The sequence below is a fragment of the Heterodontus francisci genome, chromosome 20 (assembly GCF_036365525.1).
Source record: "Heterodontus francisci isolate sHetFra1 chromosome 20, sHetFra1.hap1, whole genome shotgun sequence".
NCBI classification, from domain to species: Eukaryota; Metazoa; Chordata; class Chondrichthyes; order Heterodontiformes; family Heterodontidae; genus Heterodontus; species Heterodontus francisci.
The window spans coordinates 14,579,749-14,604,183 of NC_090390.1; the positions used below are offsets into that span (position 1 = coordinate 14,579,749).

At 50.5% G+C, this 24,435-nt stretch overlaps 1 protein-coding gene across 1 annotated transcript in view; it reads right to left on the minus strand.

Annotated features, from left to right (window-relative positions):
* Positions 1-22,920, minus strand: part of kifbp (kinesin family binding protein) — a 28,462-nt gene extending 5,542 nt beyond the window's left edge. Inside the window, 6 exon segments of the mRNA XM_068052399.1 lie at positions 5,741-5,820; positions 6,521-6,619; positions 22,471-22,517; positions 22,520-22,571; positions 22,573-22,677; positions 22,680-22,920. Coding sequence (XP_067908500.1) covers positions 5,741-5,820; positions 6,521-6,619; positions 22,471-22,517; positions 22,520-22,571; positions 22,573-22,677; positions 22,680-22,835 — 539 coding nt within the window. The 5' untranslated portion in view covers positions 22,836-22,920.
* Positions 22,921-24,435: the final 1,515 nt, after the last annotated feature.

Here is a 24,435-nt window from a genome sequence, read left to right on the forward strand (position 1 = left end):
AATCAGACAAAGTCAAAGTGGTTTTAAAAAGGGAAATTTATGAGAGCTTTTGAAGATGCACCTAGTAGGGTAGGTAAAGGGGAACCAGTAGATTTAAGGGCAGAAAACAGCAAGTCATGGTAAATTATTATTTTTCAGACTGGAGGATGGAGGAGTGGTGCTCCCCAAGGGTCAATGCTAGGACCGCTGCTTTTATATATGTATAAATGACTTGGATATTGGAATAGAGTATAATTTCAAAATCTGTCAATGATACCAAATTTGGAGGAATGGCAAACAGTGAGGATGACACCAATCGACTGCAACAGGACATAGATAGACTAGCAGGATGGGCAGAGAAGTGGCAGATGGAGTTTAATGTGAGGGATGCATTTTGGCAAAAGGGATAGGGAGAGACAATAGACTAAATAGTACAGTTCTAAGGAATATATGGGGACAGAGGGACCTAGGGGGTCATGTGCATAGATCATGGAATGTGGCAGGAGATATTCAGAGAGTGGTTAGTAAAGCATATGGAATCTTGGGCTTCATAGAGGTATTGAGTACAAAAGCAGGGAAGTTATGCTGAACCTTTATAAAGCTCTGGTTAGGCCAGAACTAGAGTACTGTGTCCAGTTCTGGTCACCGCACTTTAGGGAGAATGTGAGGATCCTTGAGAAGGTGCAGAGGAGATTTACCAGAATGGTTCCAGGGTTTTTGGTGCAAGGTTAGGATGGAGAAGCTGGGGTTGTTCTCCTTGGAGCAAAGGAGATTGAGGGGAGATTTGATAGAGGTGTACAAAATTATGACAGGTTTAGATAAGGTAGACAAATAAAAGCTGTTCCCATTAACTGATGGTACAAAGACTAGTGGACACAGATTTAAGGTTTTAGGCAAGTGAAACAGGGGGGGATGTGAGGAAGAACTTTTTTCTTACGCAGAGAGCAGCAATGATCTGGAACTCACTCCTACGAGGGTGGTGGAAGCGGAGACAATGATTGATTTCAAAAATAAATTGGATGGGCACTTGAGGTGTGATGGAATCCATGGTTGCTAGGCTTGTTTTTTTAAGACCCTAACTGAAAGAGAAAATAGAATTGAAACAGAAGCTGGAAAAACAACTTGAGGTTTCTCGGGAAACTGATAATGGTTAGAACCAGATAAAAGGAGACGGAGTCCTCACCAGATCAAGCAGGAGTGGAGGGCTGGCAAGTAGAAGAAAATGAAGATTGAATCCAGGAGCTGTTTCTGTTACTTAAAGTAGTCGACTAACCACACCTAACCATACAGTGCACAGGTTGTCACTGAAGGATTCAGATAAAGGAAAAAACTGGTAAATCCATGCCATCAAGACTGTCATGAGCAGAGCTGAGGAGCTTCTGAAGAAGTGCGCCTTGTGGTGAAGACCGCATCCGTAGAGTTCGGATTGAGAGGGAACTGCTGTCAGAAGAAGAGTAGCGATATCCTTGAAAAAAGCTGAAAATCTACCTGAGAAACTTCAGAGTTTTGAAGAACTGTGTGACTGTTATTGTTGCCATATATGCTGGGTGGACTGCCCAGTGAAACAGCGAGACCCATTTCTGTTGTATTTGATAGTTGAGGTTCAATTTGTTATATATATATATATATATATATATATATAGTCTGTTGCTTCTTGTTTAATTTATGTTGATTTAGTTTGAATTTTAAAGTAAAATTTATAAAAGTGAAATCTTGTCTGTTTGGTTTGGTTTCCTAAATTGGGGTCAATCTGTGTATTTGATGCTTTTCATTTGTTGGTGGTCTCCACAGGGATCATAACAGAGGGAAATAAACTTACAGGGATAGTGCCAGGGAATGGGACTGATTGGATTGCTCTACTGAGAGCTGCATGAAGTCGATGGGCCAAATGGCCTCCTTCTGCAATGTTATGACTCAACGCAGTATACTTGGATTTCCAAAGGGCATTCGATAAGGTGTCACACAAAAGACTAATACGCAAGATATGGGCTCATGGAGTTGGGGGCAATATATTCGCATGGATAGCGGATTGGTTAACAGACAGGAAGCAGACAGCAGGGATAAACTGGGCATTTTCAAGTTGGCAAGCTGTGACTGGTGGAGTACCACAAAGATGAGTGCAACAGCCTCAGCTATTTACCATCTATATTAATGATTTAGACAAAGAAACCGCGAGTAATGTATCCAATTTTGCTGACAATACAAAGCTAGGTGGGAATGTAAGGTGTGAGGACAAAACAAAGAGGTTCCAAAGAGATATAGACAGGTTAAGTGAATGGAAAACAAGGTGGCAGATGGAGTATAATGTGGGGAAATGTGAGGTTACTCACTTTGGTAGTAAGAATAGAAAAGTAGAATATTTTTTAAAAGGCATGAAACTTCTAAATGTTGATGCTCAGAGATTTAGGTGTTCTCATACAAGGGATACAAAGTTAGCAAGCAGATACAGCAAACAATTAGGAAGGTAAATGACATGTGGCCTTCATCACAAAGACACTGGAGTACAAGAATAAGGAAGTGTTGTTATAATTGCACAGGGCTTTGGTGAGACCACACCTGGAGTACTGTGTACAGTTTTGGTCTCCATATCTAAGAAAGGATATACTTACATTGGAAGCGGTACAGCAAAGATTCATTAAACTGGTTCCTGGGATGAGAGGGTTGTCCCATGATAAGAGGATGTGTAAATTGAGTCTATATTCTATGGAGTTTCGAAGAATAAGGGATGATCTCATTGAAACACACGTTGTTTCCCCTGGCTGGGGAATCTAGAACATGGAGGCACAGTCTCAGCATAAGGGGTCAACCATTTAGGATTGAGATGAGGAGAAATTTCTTCACTCGAAGAGTTGTGAATCTTTGAAATTGTCTACCAGAGGGTTGTGGATGCTCTATCGTTGAATATATTTAAGGCTGAGACAGACAGATTTTTGGTCTCAAGGTATCAAGGGATATTGGGAGTGGGCAGGAAAGTGCAGTTGAGGCAGAAGATCAGCCATGATTATATTGAATTACAGAGCAGGCTCAAGGGGAATGTATGGTCTACTCCTGCTCCTGTTTCTTATGTTCTTATGAGCCAGAGTTGGGTCAGTCACACTCAGAATGGCGAACGGTCAGTCACACACAGGACAGTGACTTTACCAGCTAAAGCAAATGAAAGAACTGAACCATGATGAAGCCCCTCACAGGAGAGAGGACCTGTTGTGGAATTCAGCAGGAAGGATCTTTATGTGTAGATCATTTGTTCACTGGAATGTTCCCCAAATTCTTAGGACATGTGAATAAGAGGATGCCATTCAGCCTCTCAGGCTGTTCCACCATTCAATGAGATTATGGCTGATCAGTATCTTAACACCATCTCCCTGCCTCAGTTCTGTAACCCTTAATTGCCTTGCCTAATCAAAATCTTTCAATCTCAGTGTTGAAATTTTCAACTGACCCCCAGCCTCAACGGCTTTTTGGGGTTGGAGAGTTCCAGCTTGCCACTACCCCCTGTGTGAAGAATGCTTCCTGACATCACTCCTGAATGGCCAAGCTCGAATTTTAAGGTTATGCACCCCTGGTTTTGGGCTCTCCCACTAAAGGGATCCTATCAACTTCTTTAATTATCTTAAACACCTCAATTAGATCACCCCTTACTCTTCTATACTCAAGGAAATACAAGCCTAGTTTATGCAACTGGTCCTCATAACTTAACCCTTTTAGCCCTGGTATCATTCTGATGAATCTGTGCTGCACTCCCTCCAAGGCCATTCTATCCTTCCTGATGTGGGGTGCCCAGAACCGAATGTAGTATTCCAGATGGGGTCTGGTCAAGGCCAAGACTCTGTGCAGCTGTAATATAACTTCAACTCATTTCTATTCTGGTCCTTTATCTCAAATAAAGGCCAATATTCCACTTGCTGTTGATTATTTTTTGTACCTGTCCACTAGCTTTTACTGATTTCTGTACTTGATCCATAAATCTCTGTGCTTTCCACAGAAAATTCTCTGATCTGTCTTTCGTAGGCCAAAACTGGATGACCTCACAATTCTCTACAATGAACTCCAGCTGCCAGTCTTGCCCACTCATTTAATCTATCAAAGTTTCTTTGTAACGTTCTACCCACATCTACACTATTTACTGTGCCATCCTACTTGGTGTTGGCAGAAAACTTACAGCACAGAAGGAGGCCATGTGGCCCATCATGCCTATGCTGCCTCTTTGAAAATGCAGTTGTGCTTTAGTCCCACATCCCCGCTTTTTGTCCATAACCCTGTAAGTTCCTCGTCCTCAAGTACCTGTCCAACTCCCTTTTCAAATTATTTAGGGAATCAGTTTCCACCATCTTTTCAAGTCGAGTGTTCCAGATCCTGACAGCTGTCAAAGAAAACATTTTTCTCATCTCCCCTTGAAACCTTCTGCCAATGATTTCAAATCTATGATTTCTAAATATTGAGCCACTCTCATTACTTTGAAACCTTCTATTAGTTCACCTCTTAACCTTCTCTGTTCCAAGGAGAACAGTCCCAACATTTCCAACCTCTTTACCTGTGCTAGCTCCCTTCTGAAATCATTGAAATTTGCTTCTTCCCAATTGAGCATTTTTACCTTCAATATTTTCTGGTCTTTTTCCATAATTATTTGAATTATGTTGTGGTCACTGTTAGTCAGATATCTCCTACTGTAACACAGTTCACTTACAATATTTCATATCCCAGAACCAGATCCAACACTGCTTCCTTCCTTGTTGGACTGGAGACAAATCAATCGAGAAAGTTCTCCTGTACACATCAGAAATTCTTTTCCTTCCCTATCCTTAGCACTTATGTTTCCCAGTCTATATTAGGGTAATTAAACTCTCTTAATATTACTAATATTTTTATTACACATCTTTGAAATTTACCATCAAATTTGTTCATCTATCCTTCTCATAGCTTGGAGCTCTATAAAAAACTCCCAACAGTGTAACAGCTTCCCCTCTGTTCTTCAACTCTAGCTAAATAGATTCAGTTCTCGAACCATCTAGTAAATCCTTTCAAAATAGAACTGTAACATCCTTAATCAATACTGCCACACCCCTCCTCTTTTTCCTTCTCCACCATTCCTGAATACTTGCTAGCTAGGAATATTAAGAACCCAGGGCTTGTTTGAGCCATGTCTCTGTTAATGCAACCACATTATAATCCCATGTAGCAATTTGTGCCTGCACTTCACCAACCTTATGAGTTACAGTAGACATTGATGTACATAAAATTTAATATCTCCTTCATCACTTTTCCCATTTTCCTCAATCTTGTCCCTACAATTTTTGGAATTTTAAAAAATGTTCCTGCTATTTATATCTCGGTCCTCTGATCTCATTGCTGATCCTTTTGTTATTTTCTGGTTCCCTACCCACTGCCAAATCAGCTTAAACCCTTGAACAGTTAATCTCCCAGCGAGCACATTGGTACTGGCTGTCATTTTTGTTAATAGTCTCATAGATGGAATCTTATCAAATATCTTCTAGAAGGCCATGTACATAATATTCATTGACATTTCCTTATTTACGTTAGTTACTGCCTCAAAAAATTCAACAAGATTTGTCAAAATTAAAAGATAAACCTAGTAGCTGACTGAAATTCAGTTTCATTTGCACTGTCGTGAGCTGGCATACAAAATTTCTATATAATTTCAGCAACACAATTCCTGGCATTCAGAATCTCGAGACTGTCTCAGCTGTTCACAGGCAAACTCTCTGTTCAATCTCTGACAAATGCAAATTTAGAACCATCCTACCTTTTATGTCTCTCCTGCTCAGTCAGCCTCTCTTCTTCTGCCAGGAAATGCTCATGGGTATCAAACGGTGGAGTCCCAATCTAAACAATAAATAACATACTGACATTACGTATCTGCTCAATTTTATTCACATATCTCTTCCTTCTGCAACTACTGGCCAGTGTTCCTTTCTTTACCCAGTTCTCCTTCCTCTCCTGAAGCCACCAATTCTTGGGCGATAGTTTCACACCCAAAAGCCCATTGCTTCAAGTTAGCCGAGGCAGCGGCAGGCTGTACTACCATAGATGACACCACAACCACACTCCATCTTGTGCCCACAAGCACATCAGCAAGAGTGACTAGACAGGGATCGGGAACACCGACCCTCGCTGATATTTCTCTCCCTCAGCAGTCCCTACTGATGATGCTGTCTTTCAGTGTTATATTTAATGCCTATAATAAACATTAAGATATAGTGACATCTGGTGAGAATCCAGCCCAAGGTGACTGCCAGGAAATAATTCACGTATGGGGTGCACGGTTTAGAACAGAGCAAAGAAAATCAGTTTCAGTTGATAGTGTGGGCAGCTTCTATCTTTCCTGGAAATGGCCCAGGTGTGGTGTATCCCATATGTAGAGGTGTCCTAGAAGTGTGTCGATGGGCTGTCAATCCACACAATGACTGTTTATCATAAGGCAATGTATTCCCCAGCATGCACTCCACCCCTACAGTCCAATCCTCACACACACACCCGTCACTGGTTATCACCATTGTTTGCTGTTCAATGAAGACTACTTTACCTCCTTGGTGTACTGGTTGTAAAGTGATTCAGCATCTTCCAAATAGGTCTGTGCTTTTTCCATCTCTTCCAATCCTGCCCATAGGATGCCCAGCTGGTTCTGAAATCAACAGAGCAAATCTAGTGCTACTCCCTTCTGTACATTTATTGGCAAGATTGAGAGTTTAATGTAATGGTGGAGAGTTTGGGTGTTGGGTCAGAGTTACATTAACTGACATTGCAAACAGTTCTCTTTCCTCAGGTACTGTCCTCTCACTTTCAAATCAGCCATCATCATCCTTCTTCTCAAATAACCCATCCTTCACCCCACTGTCCTCACAAACTACACCCCATCTCCAACCTCCCTTCCTTCTCCAAAGTCCTTGAACGTGTTAAAAGCAAAATACTGCAGATGCTGGAAATCTGAAATAAAAACAGAAAGTGCTGGAAATACTCAGCAGGTCTGGCAGCATCTGTGGAGAGAGAAGCAGAATTAACAGTTTAGTTCTGATGAAAGGTCACAGACCTGAAACATTAACTCTGTTTCTCTCTCCACAGATGCTGCCAAACCTGCTGAGTATTTCCAGCATTTTCTGTTTTTATTCCTTGAACATGTTGTCACCTCCCAAATTCGTTCCCATCTTTCCCAGAGCACCATGTTTGAATCCCTCCAATCAGGTTTCCGGCCCTGCCACAATACCGAAATGGCTCTTATCAAGCCACAAATAACACCCTAGGTGACTGTGACAAAGGTAAACTTTCCCTCCTCGTCCTTTTTGACCTGTCTGCAGCCTTTGATGCGGTTGACCACACCATCCTCCTCCAACACCTCTCCACTGTCGTCCAGCTGAGTGGGACTTCTCTCACCTGGTTCCATTCTTATCTATCTAATCATAGCCAGAGTATTACTTGCAATGGCTTCTCTTCCTGCTCCTGCACCGTTACCTCTGGTGTCCCCCAAGGATCTATCCTTGGCTCCCTCCTATTTCTCGTCTACATGCTGCCCTTCAGCGACATCATGCAAAAGCACAGCGTTAGTTTCCACATGTATACTGGTGACAATCAGCTCTACCTCACCACCACCTCTCTCCACTCATCCACAGTTGCTAAATTTTCAGACTACTTATCCGACATCCAGTACTGAATGAACACAATTTCCTCCAATCAAATATTGGGAAGACTAAAGCCATTGTTTTTGGTTCCCCCTCCAAAGTCCATTTCCCTAGCCACTGGCTTCATCCCTCCCCCTGGCAACAGTCTGAGATTAAACCGGTCTGTTCACAACCTCAGCCTATTGAGGGTCAGGGTCAAGGCCAAGGGGCATGGTGGGTTCTGATTGAACAAGGGATGGGCAGGGAACGGGCAGGATCAGGGCCAAGGGGCAGTGCCAGTGGGCAGTGAGGGGATGCAGTGAGAAGAGGCATCTTCCTGAGGGAGACATTGCCAGAGTGAAGCTGGAATTTGGTGCATGTGGGAATGTGGTGCAGAGACAGTAAGAGGGGCTCCTTTTCCTATCTTTTTAGCCTCCAGCAGCTGGTGAGCCTTCTTCCTTTGACTTCAGGATAGGTAATTGGCTGGTGAGTGCTTTATCATTTATCTTTCAAAACTCAGGTAACTTTAGACATTGTAAGGTTTTTACTTGGTAATACTAGTTAAGCTTAGCAGATTAGGAAATAGTGAGAGAGTTAATTAAGAAAGCAATTAAGTAATTAAACTAATAGCATAACTAACAATGGCAGGACAGGTGTTATGTTGCAGCTGTGGTATGTGGGAGCTTTTGGATGCCAAGGCGATCCAGGGCAAACACATCGGCAGAAAATGTAAGCAGCTAGAGGAATTCCAGATCAGGATTACTGATCTGGAAGCCAAACTGCAAACACCGCGCAACATAAGGGACGAGGAGAAATACCTGGACACTTTGTTCTAGAAGACGGTCACACCTCTTAGAACAGGGTTATCTGTTTTGATCAGCAGTGAGGGACAGGAGGATGTGACTGTGAGTGAGGCAGGTAAAGGGACCAAGCAGACAGTAATGGAGGAGCCTCAGACTTTGCAAATGTCAAACAGGTTTGAGGTGCTCTCAACCTGTGTGGATGAAAGTGAGGTGCAGCTGGATGAGCATACTGGCCATGGCACTGTGGTACAGGAAGCCATTCAAGTGGGGGGAGCAAAAAGGAATGTAGTGGTAGTAGGGGATGGTATAGTGAGGGGATTGACACTGTTCTGTGCAGCCGAGAGCGCGAGTCCAGAAGGCTGTGTTGCCTACCCAGTATCAGGGTTCGGGACATCTGCTCAAGGCTGGACAGCAACTTGGAGTGGGAGGGGGAGGATCCAGTCGTCGTAGTCCATGTAGGTAGCAACGACATAGGATGGACTAGGAAAGAGGTTCTGCTTAGAAAGAAGGAGGAGCTAAGCACCTAACTGAAGAGCAGAACTTCAAGGGTAATTATTTCTGGACTATGCGAGGCAGCGAGGCCTGGACAACGTATGCCAGCCAAGAGCGACGTCTCAATTCATTCCATCTTCGCTGCCTTCGGAGAATACTTGGCATCAGGTGGCAGGACTATATCTCCAACACAGAAGTCCTTGAAGCGGCCAACATCCCCAGCTTATACACACTACTGAGTCAGCGGCGCTTGAGATGGCTTGGCCATGTGAGCCGCATGGAAGATGGCAGGATCCCCAAAGACACATTGTACAGCGAGCTCGCCACTGGTATCAGACCCACCGGCCGTCCATGTCTCCATTATAAAGACGTCTGCAAACGCGACATGAAATCGTGTGACATTGATCACAAGTCGTGGGAGTCAGTTGCCAGCATTCGCCAGAGCTGGCGGGCAGCCATAAAGACAGGGCTAAATTGTGGCGAGTCGAAGAGACTTAGTAGTTGGCAGGAAAAAAGACAGAGGCGCAAGGGGAGAGCCAACTGTGCAACAGCCCCAACAAACAAATTTCTCTGCAGCACCTGTGGAAGAGCCTGTCACTCCAGAATTGGCCTTTATAGCCACTCCAGGCGCTGCTTCACAAACCACTGACCACCTCCAGGCGCGTATCCATTGTCTCTCGAGATAAGGAGGCCCAAAAGAATTACCTGAGCCACGTGCCAATTGGGCAGAGGGCACAGAAGATTAGTGAAATGAATATGTTGCTCAAGGACTGGTCTGGGAGAAGTGGGTTTCGGTTCGTAGGGCACTAGCACCAGTACTGGGGAAAGTGGGGTCTGTACCGTTGGGATGGTCTGCACCTGAACCTTGCTGGGACCAGTGTTCTAGCAAATAGTATAACGAGGGAAGTAGAGAAGGCTTTGAACTAAACGAGGGGGGGTGAGGGATCAAGCCTGGGTAGACGTAGCAAACCAAGGGGTAGAGCCAAGGCAGGAGAGCAGAATAGTAATATGGGAAATGAAGGTCAGAGAATGGCAGGAAGGGACAGAGAGAAAAAATCTAATAAAACACCAACAGTCAAGACTAGATGGTACAAGGATAACAAAAAGACAAACTAAAGGCTCTGTATCTGAATGGATGAAGCATTCATAACAAAATAGACGAACTGATAGCACACATTGAAGTAAATAAATATGATCTGATAGCCATTACGGAGATGTGGCTGCAGGATGAGAAGGATTGGGTCCTGAATATTGAGGGGTATATGACGTTCAAGAAGAATAGGAAGCTAGGTAAAGGTTAGAGATAACCTTGGTTCAGGAGATCAGGATGTAGAATCAGTTTGGGTGGCAATGAGGAATAGTAGGGGAAAGAAGTCACTACTGGGAGTGGTGTACAGGCCCCCTAACAGAAACCATAATGTAGGACGAAGTATGCAAGAAGAAATATTGGGTGCTTGTGATAAAGGGATGGCAGTATTCATGGGTGATTTTAATCTACATATAAACTGGAAAAATCAGATTGGCAATAGTAGTCTGGATGAGGAGTTCATAGAATGCTTTTGAGACAGTTTCTTAGAGCAACGCGTTCTTGAACCAACCAGAGAGGAGGTTATATTAGACTTGGTATTGTGTAATGTGACAGAATTAATTAATTTATCAGAGTAGAGGCACCTCTAGGTAGCAGTGACCACAATATGATTCAATTTTACATCCAGTTTGAAAGCAAGAAGAGTGGGTCGAAGACAGTATTTTAAACTTTAAATAAGGGCAACTATGTGGGCATGAAAGCTGAGTAAGCTGAAGTGAACTGGGTTACTAGGCTAGGAGATAGATCAATAGAGCATCAGTGGCAGACATTTAAGGGGATATTTCAGAATACTCAGGATAAATCTCTTCCAACTATAAAGAAAAATTCTAAGGGGAGGACCCACCATCCATGGTTAACTAAAGAAGTTAAGGAAAGCATCAAACTTAAGGAAAAAACATATAATTGCACAAAGATAAGTGGCAGGTCAGATGATTGGTCAAAATATAAAGAAAAGCAGAGAATGACTAAAAGGTTAATCAGGAGAAAGAAATTAGAGTATGAGAGGAAGCTAGCTAGAAATGCAAAAACAGATAGCAAGAGTTTCTACAGGTATTTAAAAAGGAAAAGAGTAAGTAAAGTGAGTGTTGGTCCTCTAGAGAGTGAGAATGGGGAGTTAATAGTAGATAATAAGGAAATGGCGGATGAAATGAACAAATGTTTTGCTTCTGTCTTCACTATCGAGGATACAAAATATATTCCAGTAATAGCTGTAAATCAGGAGGTGGAAGGAAGAGAGGAACTTGGTGAAATTACAATCACGAGGGAAGCGGTACTGACCAAGCTGATGGAGCTGTGGGCTGACAAGTCCCCAGGTCCTGATGGGCTTCATCCTGGGGTCTCAAAAGATGTGGCTAATGAGGGTGTAGATGCGTTGGTGTTAATTTTTCAAAATTCACTAGATTCTGGAAAGGTTCCATCTGACTGGAAAGTAGCAAATATACCCCCTCTATTCAAGAAGTGCGGGGGTGGGGGGGGGGGGGGGTAAAGGCAGGAAACAGGTAACTATAGGCCAGTTAGCTTGACGTCTGTCAAGGGGAAAGTGTTAGAATTGATCATTAAGGAAGCTATAGCTGGGCACTTAGAAAAACTCATGGTAATTGGGAAAATTGGGAATAGTCAGCATGGTTTTGTGAAAGGGAGATCATGTTTAACCAATTTATTGGACTTCTTTGAAGGAGTTACATGTGCTGTGGATAAAGGGGAGACCGTTGACATGCTGTACTTGGATTTCCAGAAAGCATTTGACAAGGTGCCACATAAAAGGCTATTGCATAAAGTAGGAGCTCATGGTGTAGGGGGTAACATATTAGCTTGGATAGAAGATTGGTTGGCTGGCAGGAAACAGAGTGTGTGTATAAATGAGTCCTTTTCTGATTGGCAGGATGTGATGAGTAGAATCCCGCAGGGATCAGTGCTGTGGCCTCAACTTTTTACAATTTATATCAATGACTTAGATGAGGGGAGCGATGGCATGATAGCTAAATTTACAGATGACACATAGATAGGTAGGAAAGTATGTTGTGAAGAGAACATAAGGATCTTTCAGACGTATATAGATAGGTTGAGTTGAGTGGGCAGAAATCTGGCAGATGAGTATAATGTGGGAAAATGTGAAGTTGTTCACTTTGGCAGGAAGAATAAAAAAGCAGCATATTACTTAAACGGAGAATGGCGCCGTGGTGAGCACCGCAGCCTCACAGCTCCAGTGACCCAGGTTTAGTTCTGGGTACTGCCTATGTGGAGTTTGCAAGTTCTCCCTGTGACCGCATGGGTTTCCACCGGGTGCTCGGCTTCCTCCCACAGAAAAAGACTTGCAGGTTGATAGGTAAATTGGCCATTGTAAATTGCCCCTAGTGTAGGTAGGAGAATGGTGGGGATGTGGTAGGGAACATGGGATTAATGTAGGATTAGTATAAATGGGTGGTTGTTGGTCAGCACGGACTCAGTGGCCGAAGAGCCTATTTCAGTGCTGTACCTCTCTATGAGAACGACTGCAGAACTCCGAGGTGCAGAGGAATCAGGTGTTCTAGTGCATGAGTCACAAAAAGGTAGTATGCAGGTGCAGCAAGTCATAAAGAAGGCTAATGGCATGCTATACTTTATTATGCGAGGAATTGAAAATAAAAGTAAGGGTGTTATGCTTCAGTTATACAGAGCATTGGTGAGATCACATCTCAAATACTGGGTGCAATTTTGGTCTCCTTATTTAAGGAAGGATGTGAATGCTTTGGAGGCGGTTCAGAGGAGGTTTACTAGATTGATACCTGGAATGAGCAGACTGTCTTATGAAGAAAGGTTGGACAGACTAGGCTTGTTTTCACTGGAGTTTAGAAGAGTGAGGGGAGACTTGATTGAAGTATATAAGATCCTGAACAGTCTTGACAAGGTGGATGTGGAAAGGATGTTTCCTCTTGTGGGTGAGTCCAGAACTAGAGGGCACTGTTTTAAAATTAGGGGTTGCCCTTTTAGGACAGAGATGAGGAGATTTTTTTTCTCTCAGAGGGTTGTGTGACTTTGGAATTATCTGCCTCTGAAGGTGGTGAAGGCAGGGTCACTGAATAATTATAAGACTGAGGTAGATAGATTCTTGTTAGGTGACGGAATCAAAGGCTATGACGGGTAGATGGGAGTGTGGAATTTGAGAGACAAACAGATCAGCCATGATCTTATTGAATGGCAGAGCAGGCTTGAGGGGCCAAATGGCCTACTTCTGCTCCTTGTTCGTATGTAGTTTGATTGGACAGGGGATGAGCGAGGTCAGATGTCTGATTGGACAGGGGAGGGGTGGTGTCTGGCTGGACAGGGTATGGGTGAGGTCTGATTGGATGGGAGATTGGTGGGGCCTGATGGGAATGAAGTGATGGGTGGGGCTGATTGGACAGGGGATGTGATGGGTGGGGTTTGATTGGACAGAGGATAGGGTGAAGGGGGTTTGATTGTACAGGGGAATGTTGGGGTCTGATTGTGAAGGGGATGGGATGAGTGTGGTTTCGCTGGACAGGGGATGGATGGGTGTGGTCGGATTAGGCAGGGGCTGGGGTGGGCGGGATCTGATTAGACAGAGGATGAGATGGGCGGGGTCTGATTGGACAAGGGATGGGATGGGCAGAGTCTCATTGGACAAGAGATGGGATGGGCAGGGTCTGAGTGGACAGGCAGGGTCTGATTGGACAAGGGATGGGATGGGCAGGGTCTGATTGGACAAGAGATGGGATGGGCAGGGTTTGATTGGACAGGGGATGGGATGGGCAGGGTTTGATTGGACAGGGGATGGGATGGGCAGGGTCTGATTGGACAAGAGATGGGACGGGCGGTGTTTGATTGGACAGGCGGGGTCTGATTGGACAAGGGATGGGATTGGCGGGGTCTGATTGGACAAGGGATGGAATGGGCAGGGTCCGATTGGACAGGGGATGGGATGGGATTGAACAATTACTTTGCCTCAGTATTTACAGTTGAAATGGAGGATAACTTGCCGGAAGTCCCGAAAAAATTAATAGCCGATAGGGGACAGGGACTTAATACAATTAACGTAAGTAAATCATCAGTAACAAGGAAATTAATGGAACTGAAGATTGAGAAATCCCCAGGACCTGACTGTTTCCATCCGAGGGTGTTAAAGGAAGTAGGGGAGCACATTGTAGATGCCCTAACTATAGTCCTTCAGAGTTCCCTAGATTCAGGAGTGGTCCCTCTGGATTGGAAAGTTGCACATGTCACTTCACTTTTTAAGAAGGGTGAAAGGGGGAACCAAGGAAATTACAGATCAGTTAGCCTGACATCTGTGGTGGGCAAGTTGCTGGAGTCAGTAATCAAGGATAGGGTGACTGAACACCTAGAAAAATTTCAGTTAATCAGGGACAGCCAGCATGGATTCATGACGGGAAGGTCATGCCTGACAAATCTCATTGAATTTTTTGAAGAGGTGACTAAGGTAGTGGACAGGGGAGTGTCCATGGATGTTATTTATATGGACTTCCAGAAGGCATTTGATAAAGTCCCACATAAGAGACTGTTAACTAAGGTAGAAGCCCATGGAGTTGAGGGCAAATTATTAACATGGTTAGGAAGTTGGTTGAGTGGTAGGCGACAGAGAGTGGGGATAATGGGTAAGTATTCCGATTGGCAGGATGTAACTAGTGGTGTCCCGCAGGGATCTGTGTTGGGACCTCAATTATTCACATTATTCATTAACGACTTGGATGATGGCATAGTAAGTCATATATCCAAATTTGCTGATGATACAAAGTTAGGCGACATTGTAGACAGTCTAGATGATAGCATAAAATTGCAAACAGATATTGACAGATTAGGTGAGTGGGCAAAACTGTGGCAGATGGATTTCAATGCGGGCAAGTGTGAGGTTATCCATTTTGGACCAAAAAAGGATAGAGCAGGGTACTTTCTAAATGGGAAGAGGTTAAGTACAATGGATGTCCAAAGAGACTTGGGGGTTCAGGTGCATAGATCTTTATTTTCTGCACTTGCTCGTGGCACTTTAATCAAAAAGGCTAATGGAATGCTAGCCTTTATATTCAGAGGACTGGAGTATAAAGACACAGAGGTTATGCTGCAGCTGTACAAAACCCTGGTTCGAGCCCACTTGGAGTACAGTGAGCAGTTCTGGGCACCACACCTTAGGAAGTATATATTGGCCTTGGAGGGAGTGCAACGTATGTTTACAAGAATGATACCTGGACTACAGGGGTTAAGTTATAGAACATAGAACACAGAACAGTACAGCACAGTACAGGCCCTTCGGCCCACGATGTTGTGCCGAACCTTTAACCTACGAGGAGAGATTACACAAATTAGGCTTGTTTTCGCTAGAATTTAGAAGGTTAAGGGGTGATCTGATCGAAGTCTTCAAAATATTAACAGGAAAAGACGGGCTAGATAAAGATAAACTATTTCCACTGGTTGGAGATTCTAAAATTAGGGGGATTAGTCTAAATATTAGGACCAGACTGTTCAGGAGAGATGTTAGGAAGCACTTCTTCACGCAAAGGGTGGTAGAGGTTTGGAACTCTCTTCCACAAACAGCAGTTGAAGCTAGAACAGTTGTTAATTTTAAATCTGAGATAAATAGATTTTTGTTAAGCAAAGATATTAAGGGATATGGGCCAAAGGCAGGTATATGGAGTTAGGCCGTGGATCAGCCATGATCTCATTGAATGGCGGGACAGGCTCAAGGGGTTGAACGGCCTACTCCTGTTCCTATCTTCATATGTTCCTAAGGGTTTGTTTGGACAGGCAGGGTCTGATTGGACAAGGGATAGAATGGGCGGGGTTTCATTGGACAGGGAATGGGATAGGCGGGGTTTGATTGGACAGAGGATGGGATAGGCGGGTTTGATTGGACAGGGGATGGGATGGGCAGGGTTTGATTGGACAAGGGATGGGATGGGCAGGGTTTGATTGGAGAGGGTATGAGATGGGCGGGGTTTGATTGGAGAGGGGATGGGATGGGCGGGGTTTAATTGGACAGGGATGGGATGGGCGGGGTTTAATTGGAGATGGGATGGATGGGGTGTGGATGGATGGGGTTTGATTGGACAAGGGATGGGATGGGCGGGGTTTGATTGGCGACGGTATGGAATGGGCGGGGTTTGATTGGACAGGGGATGGATGGGCGGGGTTTGATTGGACAGGGGATGAGATGGGCAGGGTTTTATTGGACAGGGGATGGGATGGGCAGGGTTTGATTGGAGAGGGTATGGGATGGACGGGGTTTGATTGGAGAGGGTATGAGATGGGCGGGGTTTGATTGGAGAGGGGATGGGATGGGCGGGGTTTGATTGGAGATGGGATGGATGGGGTGTGGATGGATGGGGTTTGATTGGACAGGGGATGGGATGGGCGGGGTTTGATTGGCGAGGGTATGGAATGGGCGGGGTTTGATTGGACAGGGGATGAATGGGCGGGGTTTGATTGGACAGGGGATGGGATGGGCGGGGTTTTATTGGACAGGGGATGGGATGGGCAGGGATTGATTGGACAGGGGATGGGATGGGCAGGGTTTGATTGGACAGGGGATGGGATGGGCAGGGTTTGATTGGAGAGGGGATGGGATGGGCAGGGTTTGATTGGAGAGGGTATGGGATGGGCAGGGTTTGATTGGACAGGGGATGGGATAGGCGGCTTTGATTGGACAGGGGATGATGGGCAGGGTTTGATTGGAGATGGGATGGACGGGGTTTGATTGGACAGGGGATGGGATGGGCGGGGTTTGATTGGCGAGGGTATGGAATGGGCGGGGTTTGATTGGACAGGGGATGAATGGGCGGGGTTTGATTGGACAGGGGATGGGATGGGCGGGGTTTGATTGGACAGGGGATGGGATGGGCAGGGTTTGATTGGACAGGGGATGGGATGGGCAGGGTTTGATTGGAGAGGGTATGGGATGGGCAGGGTTTGATTGGAGAGGGTATGGGATGGGCGGGGTTTGATTGGACAGGGGATGGGATAGGCGGCTTTGATTGGACAGGGGATGATGGGCAGGGTTTGATTGGACAAGGGATGGGATGGGCAGGGTTTGATTGGAGATGGGATGGACGGGGTTTGATTGGAGAGGGTATGAGATGGGCGGGGTTTGATTGGAGAGGGGATGGGATGAGAGGGGATGGGATGAGAGGGGATGGGATGAGAGGGGATGGGATGAGAGGGGATGGGATGAGAGGGGATGAGAGGGGATGGGATGGGAGGGGATGGGATGGGATGGGATGGGATGGGAGGGGATGGGATGGGAGGGGATGGGATGGGAGGGGATGGGCGGGGTTTGATTGAACAGGGGATGGATGGGATGGGCGGGGTTTGATTGAACAGGGGATGGGATGGGCGGGGTTTGATTGAACAGGGGATGGGATGGGTGGGGTTTGATTGAACAGGGGGTGGGATGGGCAGGGTTTGATTGGAGAGGGTATGGGATGGGCGGGGTTTGATTGGACAGGGGATGGGATAGGCGGCTTTGATTGGACAGGGGATGATGGGCAGGGTTTGATTGGACAAGGGATGGGATGGGCAGGGTTTGATTGGAGATGGGATGGACGGGGTTTGATTGGAGAGGGTATGAGATGGGCGGGGTTTGATTGGAGAGGGGATGGGATGAGAGGGGATGGGATGAGAGGGGATGGGATGAGAGGGGATGGGATGAGAGGGGATGGGATGAGAGGGGATGGGATGAGAGGGGATGAGAGGGGATGGGATGAGAGGGGATGAGAGGGGATGGGATGAGAGGGGATGGGATGAGAGGGGATGGGCGGGGTTTGATTGAACAGGGGATGGATGGGATGGGCGGGGTTTGATTGAACAGGGGATGGGATGGGATGGGATGGGCGGGGTTTGATTGAACAGGGGATGGGATGGGATGGGATGGGTGGGGTTTGATTGAACAGGGGGTGGGATGGGCGGGGTTTGATTGAACAGGGGATGGGATGGGCGGGGTTTGATTGAACAGGGGATGGGATGGGATGGGCGGGGTTTGATGGGACAGGGGATGGGATGGGCGGGGTTTGATGGGACAGGGGATGGGATGGGCGGGATTTGATTGGAGAGGGTATGGGATGGGCGGGATTTGATTGGAGAGGGTATGGGATGGGCGGGGTTTGATTGGCGAGGGTATGGGATGGGCGGTGTTTGATTGGACAGGGGATGGGATGGGCGGGGTTTGATTTGACAAGTGATGGGTTGGACGGGGTTTGATTGGAGAGGGGATGGGATGGGATGGGCGGGGTTTGATTGGAGCGGGGTTGGGATGGGCGGGGTTTGATTGGAGGGGGGATGGGATGGGCGGGATTTGATTGGAGAGGGTATGGGATGGGCGGGGTTTGATTGGAGAGGGTATGGGATGGGCGGGGTTTGATTGGAGAGGGTATGGGATGGGCGGTGTTTGATTGGACAAGTGATGGGTTGGACGGGGTTTGATTGGAGAGGGGATGGGATGGGTGGGGTTTGATTGGAGCGGGGCTGGGATGGGCGGGGTTTGATTGGAGCGGGGATGGGATGGGCGGGGTTTGATTGGAGCGGGGATGGGATGGGCGGGGTTTGATTGGAGCGGGGATGGGATGGGCGGGGTTGGATTGGAGCGGGGATGGGATGGGCGGGGTTGGATTGGAGCGGGGATGGGATGGGCGGGGTTGGATTGGAGCGGGGATGGGATGGGCGGGTTTGATTGGAGAGGTATGGGATGGGCGGGTTTCGATTGGAGAGGTATGGGATGGGCGGGCTTCGATTGGAGATGGGATGGGCGGGCTTCGATTGGAGATGGGATGGGCGGGCTTCGATTGGAGATGGGATGGGCGGGCTTCGATTGGAGATGGGATGGGCGGGCTTCGATTGGAGATGGGATGGGCGGGCTTCGATTGGAGATGGGATGGGCGGGCTTCGATTGGAGATGAGATGGGCGGGCTTCGATTGGAGATGGGATGGGCGGGCTTCGATTGGAGATGGGATGGGCGGGCTTCGATTGGAGATGGGATGGGCGGGCTTCGATTGGAGATGGGATGGGCGGGCTTCGATTGGAGATGGGATGGGCGGGGCTTCGATTGGAGATGGGATGGGCGGGCTTCGATTGGAGATGGGATGGGCGGGCTTCGATTGGAGATGGGATGGGCGGGCTTCGATTGGAGATGGGATGGGCGGGCTTCGATTGGAGATGGGATGGGCGGGCTTCGATTGGAGATGGGATGGGCGGGCTTCGATTGGAGATGGGATGGGCGGGCTTCGATTGGAGATGGGATGGGCGGGCTTCGATTGGCGATGGGATGGGCGGGCTTCGATTGGCGATGGGATGGGCGGGGTTCGCTTGGCGATGGGATGGGCGGGGTTCGCTTGGCGATGGGATGGGCGGGGTTCGCTTGGAGAGGGGATGGGCGGGGTTCGATTGGAGAGGGGATGGGCGGGGTTCGATTGGAGAGGGGATGAGATGGGCGGGGTTGGATTGGACAGGGGATGGGATGGGCGGGTTTGATTGGAGAGGTATGGGATGGGCGGGTTTGATTGGAGAGGTATGGGATGGGCGGGCTTCGATTGGAGATGGGATGGGCGGGCTTCGATTGGAGGTGGGATGGGCGGGCTTCGATTGGAGGTGGGATGGGCGGGCTTCGATTGGAGGTGGGATGGGCGGCCTTCGATTGGAGGTGGGATGGGCGGCCTTCGATTGGAGGTGGGATGGGCGGCCTTCGATTGGAGGTGGGATGGGCGGCCTTCGATTGGAGGTGGGATGGGCGGCCTTCGATTGGAGGTGGGATGGGCGGCCTTCGATTGGAGGTGGGATGGGCGGCCTTCGATTGGAGGTGGGATGGGCGGCCTTCGATTGGAGGTGGGATGGGCGGGCTTCGATTGGAGGTGGGATGGGCGGGCTTCGATTGGAGGTGGGATGGGCGGGCTTCGATTGGAGGTGGGATGGGCGGGCTTCGATTGGAGGTGGGATGGGCGGGCTTCGATTGGAGGTGGGATGGGCGGGCTTCGATTGGAGGTGGGATGGGCGGGCTTCGCTTGGCGAGGGGATGGGCGGGGTTCGCTTGGCGAGGGGATGGGCGGGGTTCGCTTGGCGAGGGGATGGGCGGGGTTCGCTTGGCGAGGGGATGGGCGGGGTTCGCTTGGCGAGGGGATGGGCGGGGTTCGCTTGGCGAGGGGATGGGCGGGGTTCGCTTGGAGAGGGGATGGGCGGGGTTCGCTTGGAGAGGGGATGGGCGGGGTTCGCTTGGAGAGGGGATGGGCGGGGTTCGCTTGGAGAGGGGATGGGCGGGGTTCGCTTGGAGAGGGGATGGGCGGGGTTCGCTCGGAGAGGGGATGGGCGGGGTTCGCTCGGAGAGGGGATGGGCGGGGTTCGCTCGGAGAGGGGATGGGCGGGGTTCGCTCGGAGAGGGGATGGGCGGGGTTCGCTCGGAGAGGGGATGGGCGGGGTTCGCTCGGAGAGGGGATGGGCGGGGTTCGCTCGGAGAGGGGATGGGCGGGGTTCGCTCGGAGAGGGGATGGGCGGGGTTCGCTCGGAGAGGGGATGGGCGGGGTTCGCTCGGAGAGGGGATGGGCGGGGTTCGCTCGGAGAGGGGATGGGCGGGGTTCGCTCGGAGAGGGGATGGGCGGGGTTCGCTTGGAGAGGGGATGGGCGGGGTTCGCTTGGAGAGGGGATGGGCGGGGTTCGCTTGGAGAGGGGATGGGCGGGGTTCGCTTGGAGAGGGGATGGGCGGGGTTCGCTTGGAGAGGGGATGGGCGGGGTTCGCTTGGAGAGGGGATGGGCGGGGTTCGCTTGGAGAGGGGATGGGCGGGGTTCGCTTGGAGAGGGGATGGGCGGGGTTCGCTTGGAGAGGGGATGGGCGGGGTTCGCTTGGAGAGGGGATGGGCGGGGTTCGCTTGGAGAGGGGATGGGCGGGGTTCGCTTGGAGAGGGGATGGGCGGGGTTCGCTTGGAGAGGGGATGGGCGGGGTTCGCTTGGAGAGGGGATGGGCGGGGTTCGCTTGGAGAGGGGATGGGCGGGGTTCGCTTGGAGAGGGGATGGGCGGGGTTCGCTTGGAGAGGGGATGGGCGGGGTTCGCTTGGAGAGGGGATGGGCGGGGTTCGCTTGGAGAGGGGATGGGCGGGGTTCGCTTGGAGAGGGGATGGGCGGGGTTCGCTTGGAGAGGGGATGGGCGGGGTTCGCTTGGAGAGGGGATGGGCGGGGTTTGATTGGAGAGGGGATGGGATGGGCGGGGTTTGCTTGGACAGGGGATGGGATGGGCGGGGTTTTGCTTGGACAGGGGATGGGATGGGCGGGGTTTGCTTGGAGAGGGGATGGGATGGGCGAAGTTTGATTGGAGAGGGGATGGGATGGGCGAAAGTTTGATTGGAGGGGGATGGGATGGGCCGAAGTTTGATTGGAGAGGGATGGGATGGGCGAAGTTTGATTGGAGAGGGGATGAGATGGGCGGGGTTTGATTGGAGAGGGGATGGGATGGGCGGGGTTTGATTGGACAGGGAAGAGATGGGCGGGGTTTGATTGGACAGGGGAAGAGATGGGCGGGGTTTGATTGGACAGGGGAAGAGATGGGCGGGGTTTGATTGGACAGGGGATGTGTGGGGTTTGATTGGACAGGGGATGGGATGGGCAGGGTTTGATTGGACAGGGGATGGGATGGGCGGGGTTTGATTGGCCAGGGGATGGGATGGGCGGGTATTTGATTCGACAGGGGATGGGATGGGCGGGGTTTGATTGGCCAGGGAATGGATGGGCGGGGTTGATTGGACAGGGGATGGGATGGGCGGGGTTTGATTGGACAGGGGATGGGATGGGCGGGGGTTTGATTGGACAGGGATGGGATGGGCGGGGTTTGATTGGACAGGGGATGGGATGGGCGGGGTTTGATTGGACAGGGGATGGGATTGGCGGGTTTGATTGGACAGGGGATGGTATGGGCGGGATTTGATTGGACAGGGGATGGGATAGGCGGGGTTTAATTGGACAGGGGATGGAATGGGCGGGGTTTGATTGGACAGGGGATGGAATGGGCGGGGTTTGATTGGACAGGGGATGGAATGGCGGGGTTTGATTGGACAGGGGATGGGATGGGCGGGGTTTGATTGGACAGGGGATGGGATGGGCGGGGTTTAATTGGACAGGGGATGGAATGGGCGGGGTTTAATTGGACAGGGGATGGATAGGCGGGGTTTAATTGGACAGGGGTATGGAATGGGCGGGGTTTGATTGGACAGGGGATGGGATGGGCGGGGGTTTAATTGGACAGGGGATGGGATGGGCGGGGTTTGATTGGACAGGGGATGGATGGGCGGGGTTTGATTGGACAGGGGATGGGATGGGATGGGTGTAATTAAAGCAAAATACTGTAGATGCTGGAAATCTGAAATAAAAACAATGTGCTGGAAATACACAGTAGGTCTGGCAGCATCTGTGGAGAGCAAAGCAGAATTAACGTTTCAGGTCAGTGACCTTTCATCAGAACGTCCATCAGATGAGCTTTGCGCCCCTGGCCCGCCCTCGGTTGCCAGGGTACCGACACCTTACCTCGGCCTGCATGAACACAGACACGGCCTCGGGGCTGAGTTTAAAGCCTCCAGGACCTGTATGCACTTGGCCAGATGTTCCTCCCCAGCGGACAGTTCTTCCGGTCTCCGTGTGGTTGAGGCCCAGCTGCAGTTCCAGCACCGCCAGTTTCTGCAGCCAGTGACCGTCCTGGGCCCGTTCATCCTCCGAGTCCCGGCCTGGGCCCACTGGGCCACCACAGCTTTCAGTTCCTTGAGCTGCTCCCGGGCCGCGTATTTGGAGCGATAGGGCTCGGATTCCGGATCCCGCTTCGACTCCACTTCCGACAAGTTCAGGGCCCGGGAATATTTCAGCCCCAGCTCCCGGCCAGCTCCTTGCGCTGCCATTTTACCCGCAGTGACAGGACAGAGCCACCAGGCGGCGGGGAGGACTCCGGGACCGGGCCACCAGGCGGCGAGGAGGAGGCAGTGCAGGGGCCGGGACAGGGCCACCAGGCGCCGGGGAGGAGGCAGTGCAGGGGGCCGGGACAGGGCCACCAGGCGCCGGGAGGAGGCAGTGCAGGGGGCCGGGAAAGGGCCACCAGGTGCCGGGGAGGAGGCAGTGCAGGGGGCCGGGACAGAGCCACCAGGCGGCGGGGAGGAGGCAGTGCCGGACAGGGCCACCAGGCGGCGGGGAGGAGGCAGTGCAGGGGGCCGTGACAGGGCCACAGGCGGCGGCGAGGAGGCTGTGCAGGGGGTCGGAACAGGGCCACAAGGCGGCGGGGAGGAGGCAGTGCAGGGGACCGGTGCAGGGCCACCAGGCGCCAGGGACGAGGCAGTGCAGGGGGCTGTGACAGAGCCACCAGGCGGCGGGGAGGAGGCAGTGCAGGGGACCGTGACAGGGCCACAGGCGGCGGAGAGGAGGCAGTGCAGGGGCCGTGACAGGGCCACAAGGCGGCGGGGAGGAGGCAATGCAGGGGGCCGTGACAGAGCCACCAGGCGGCGGGGAGGAGGCAATGCAGGGGGCCGTGACAGAGCCACCAGGCGGCGGGGAGGAGGCAGTGCAGGGGGCCGTGACAGGGCCACCAGGCGCTGGGGAGGAGGCAGTGCAGGGGGCCGTGACAGGGCCACCAGGCGCCGGGGAGGAGGCAGTGCAGGGGGCCGAGACAGGGCCACCAGGCGGCGGGAAGGAGGCAGTGCCGGGACAGGGCCACCAGGCGGCGGGGAGGAGGCAGTGCAGGGGACCGGGGCAGGGCCACAAGCGGCGGGGAGGAGGCAATGCAGGGGGCCGTGACAGAGCCACCAGGCGGGGAGGAGGCTGTGCAGGGGGCCGGAACAGGGCCACAAGGCGGCGGGGAGGAGGCTGTGCAGGAGGCTGTGACAGAACCACAGGCGGCGCGGAGGAGGCAGTGCCGGGACAGGGCACCAGGCGGCGGGGAGGAGGCAGTGCAGGGGACCGGGGCAGGGCCACCAGGCGCTGTGGACGAGGCAGTGCAGGGGGCTGTGACAGAGCCACCAGGCGGCGGGGAGGAGGCTGTGCAGGGGGTCGGAACAGGGCCACAAGGCGGCGGGAGGAGGCAATGCAGGGGGCCGTGACAGAGCCACCAGGCGGCGGGGAGGAGGCTGTGCAGGGGGTCGGAACAGGGCCACAAGGCGGCGGGGAGGAGGCAATGCAGGGGGCCGTGACAGAGCCACCAGGCGGCGGTGAGGAGGCAATGCAGGGGGCCGTGACAGAGCCACCAGGCGGCGGGGAGGAGGCAATGCAATGGGCTGGCGACAGCGAACAAAATTGAATCTGGTGATCTCTTGCCACTAGCATTGGCCTCAGGAATTGTGCTAACCCTGAAATTGCCTGTGGTTTCCCTCCTTTATAAAGTTGAGCTGATCTACAACTCTGCTGCCTATATTCTAATTCCTACCAAGTCCTGTTCACAAATCACTCCTGTGCTTGCTGACCGACATTTGGCTCCTGTTCCAGCAACACCTCAATTTTAAAGCTCTTCCAATT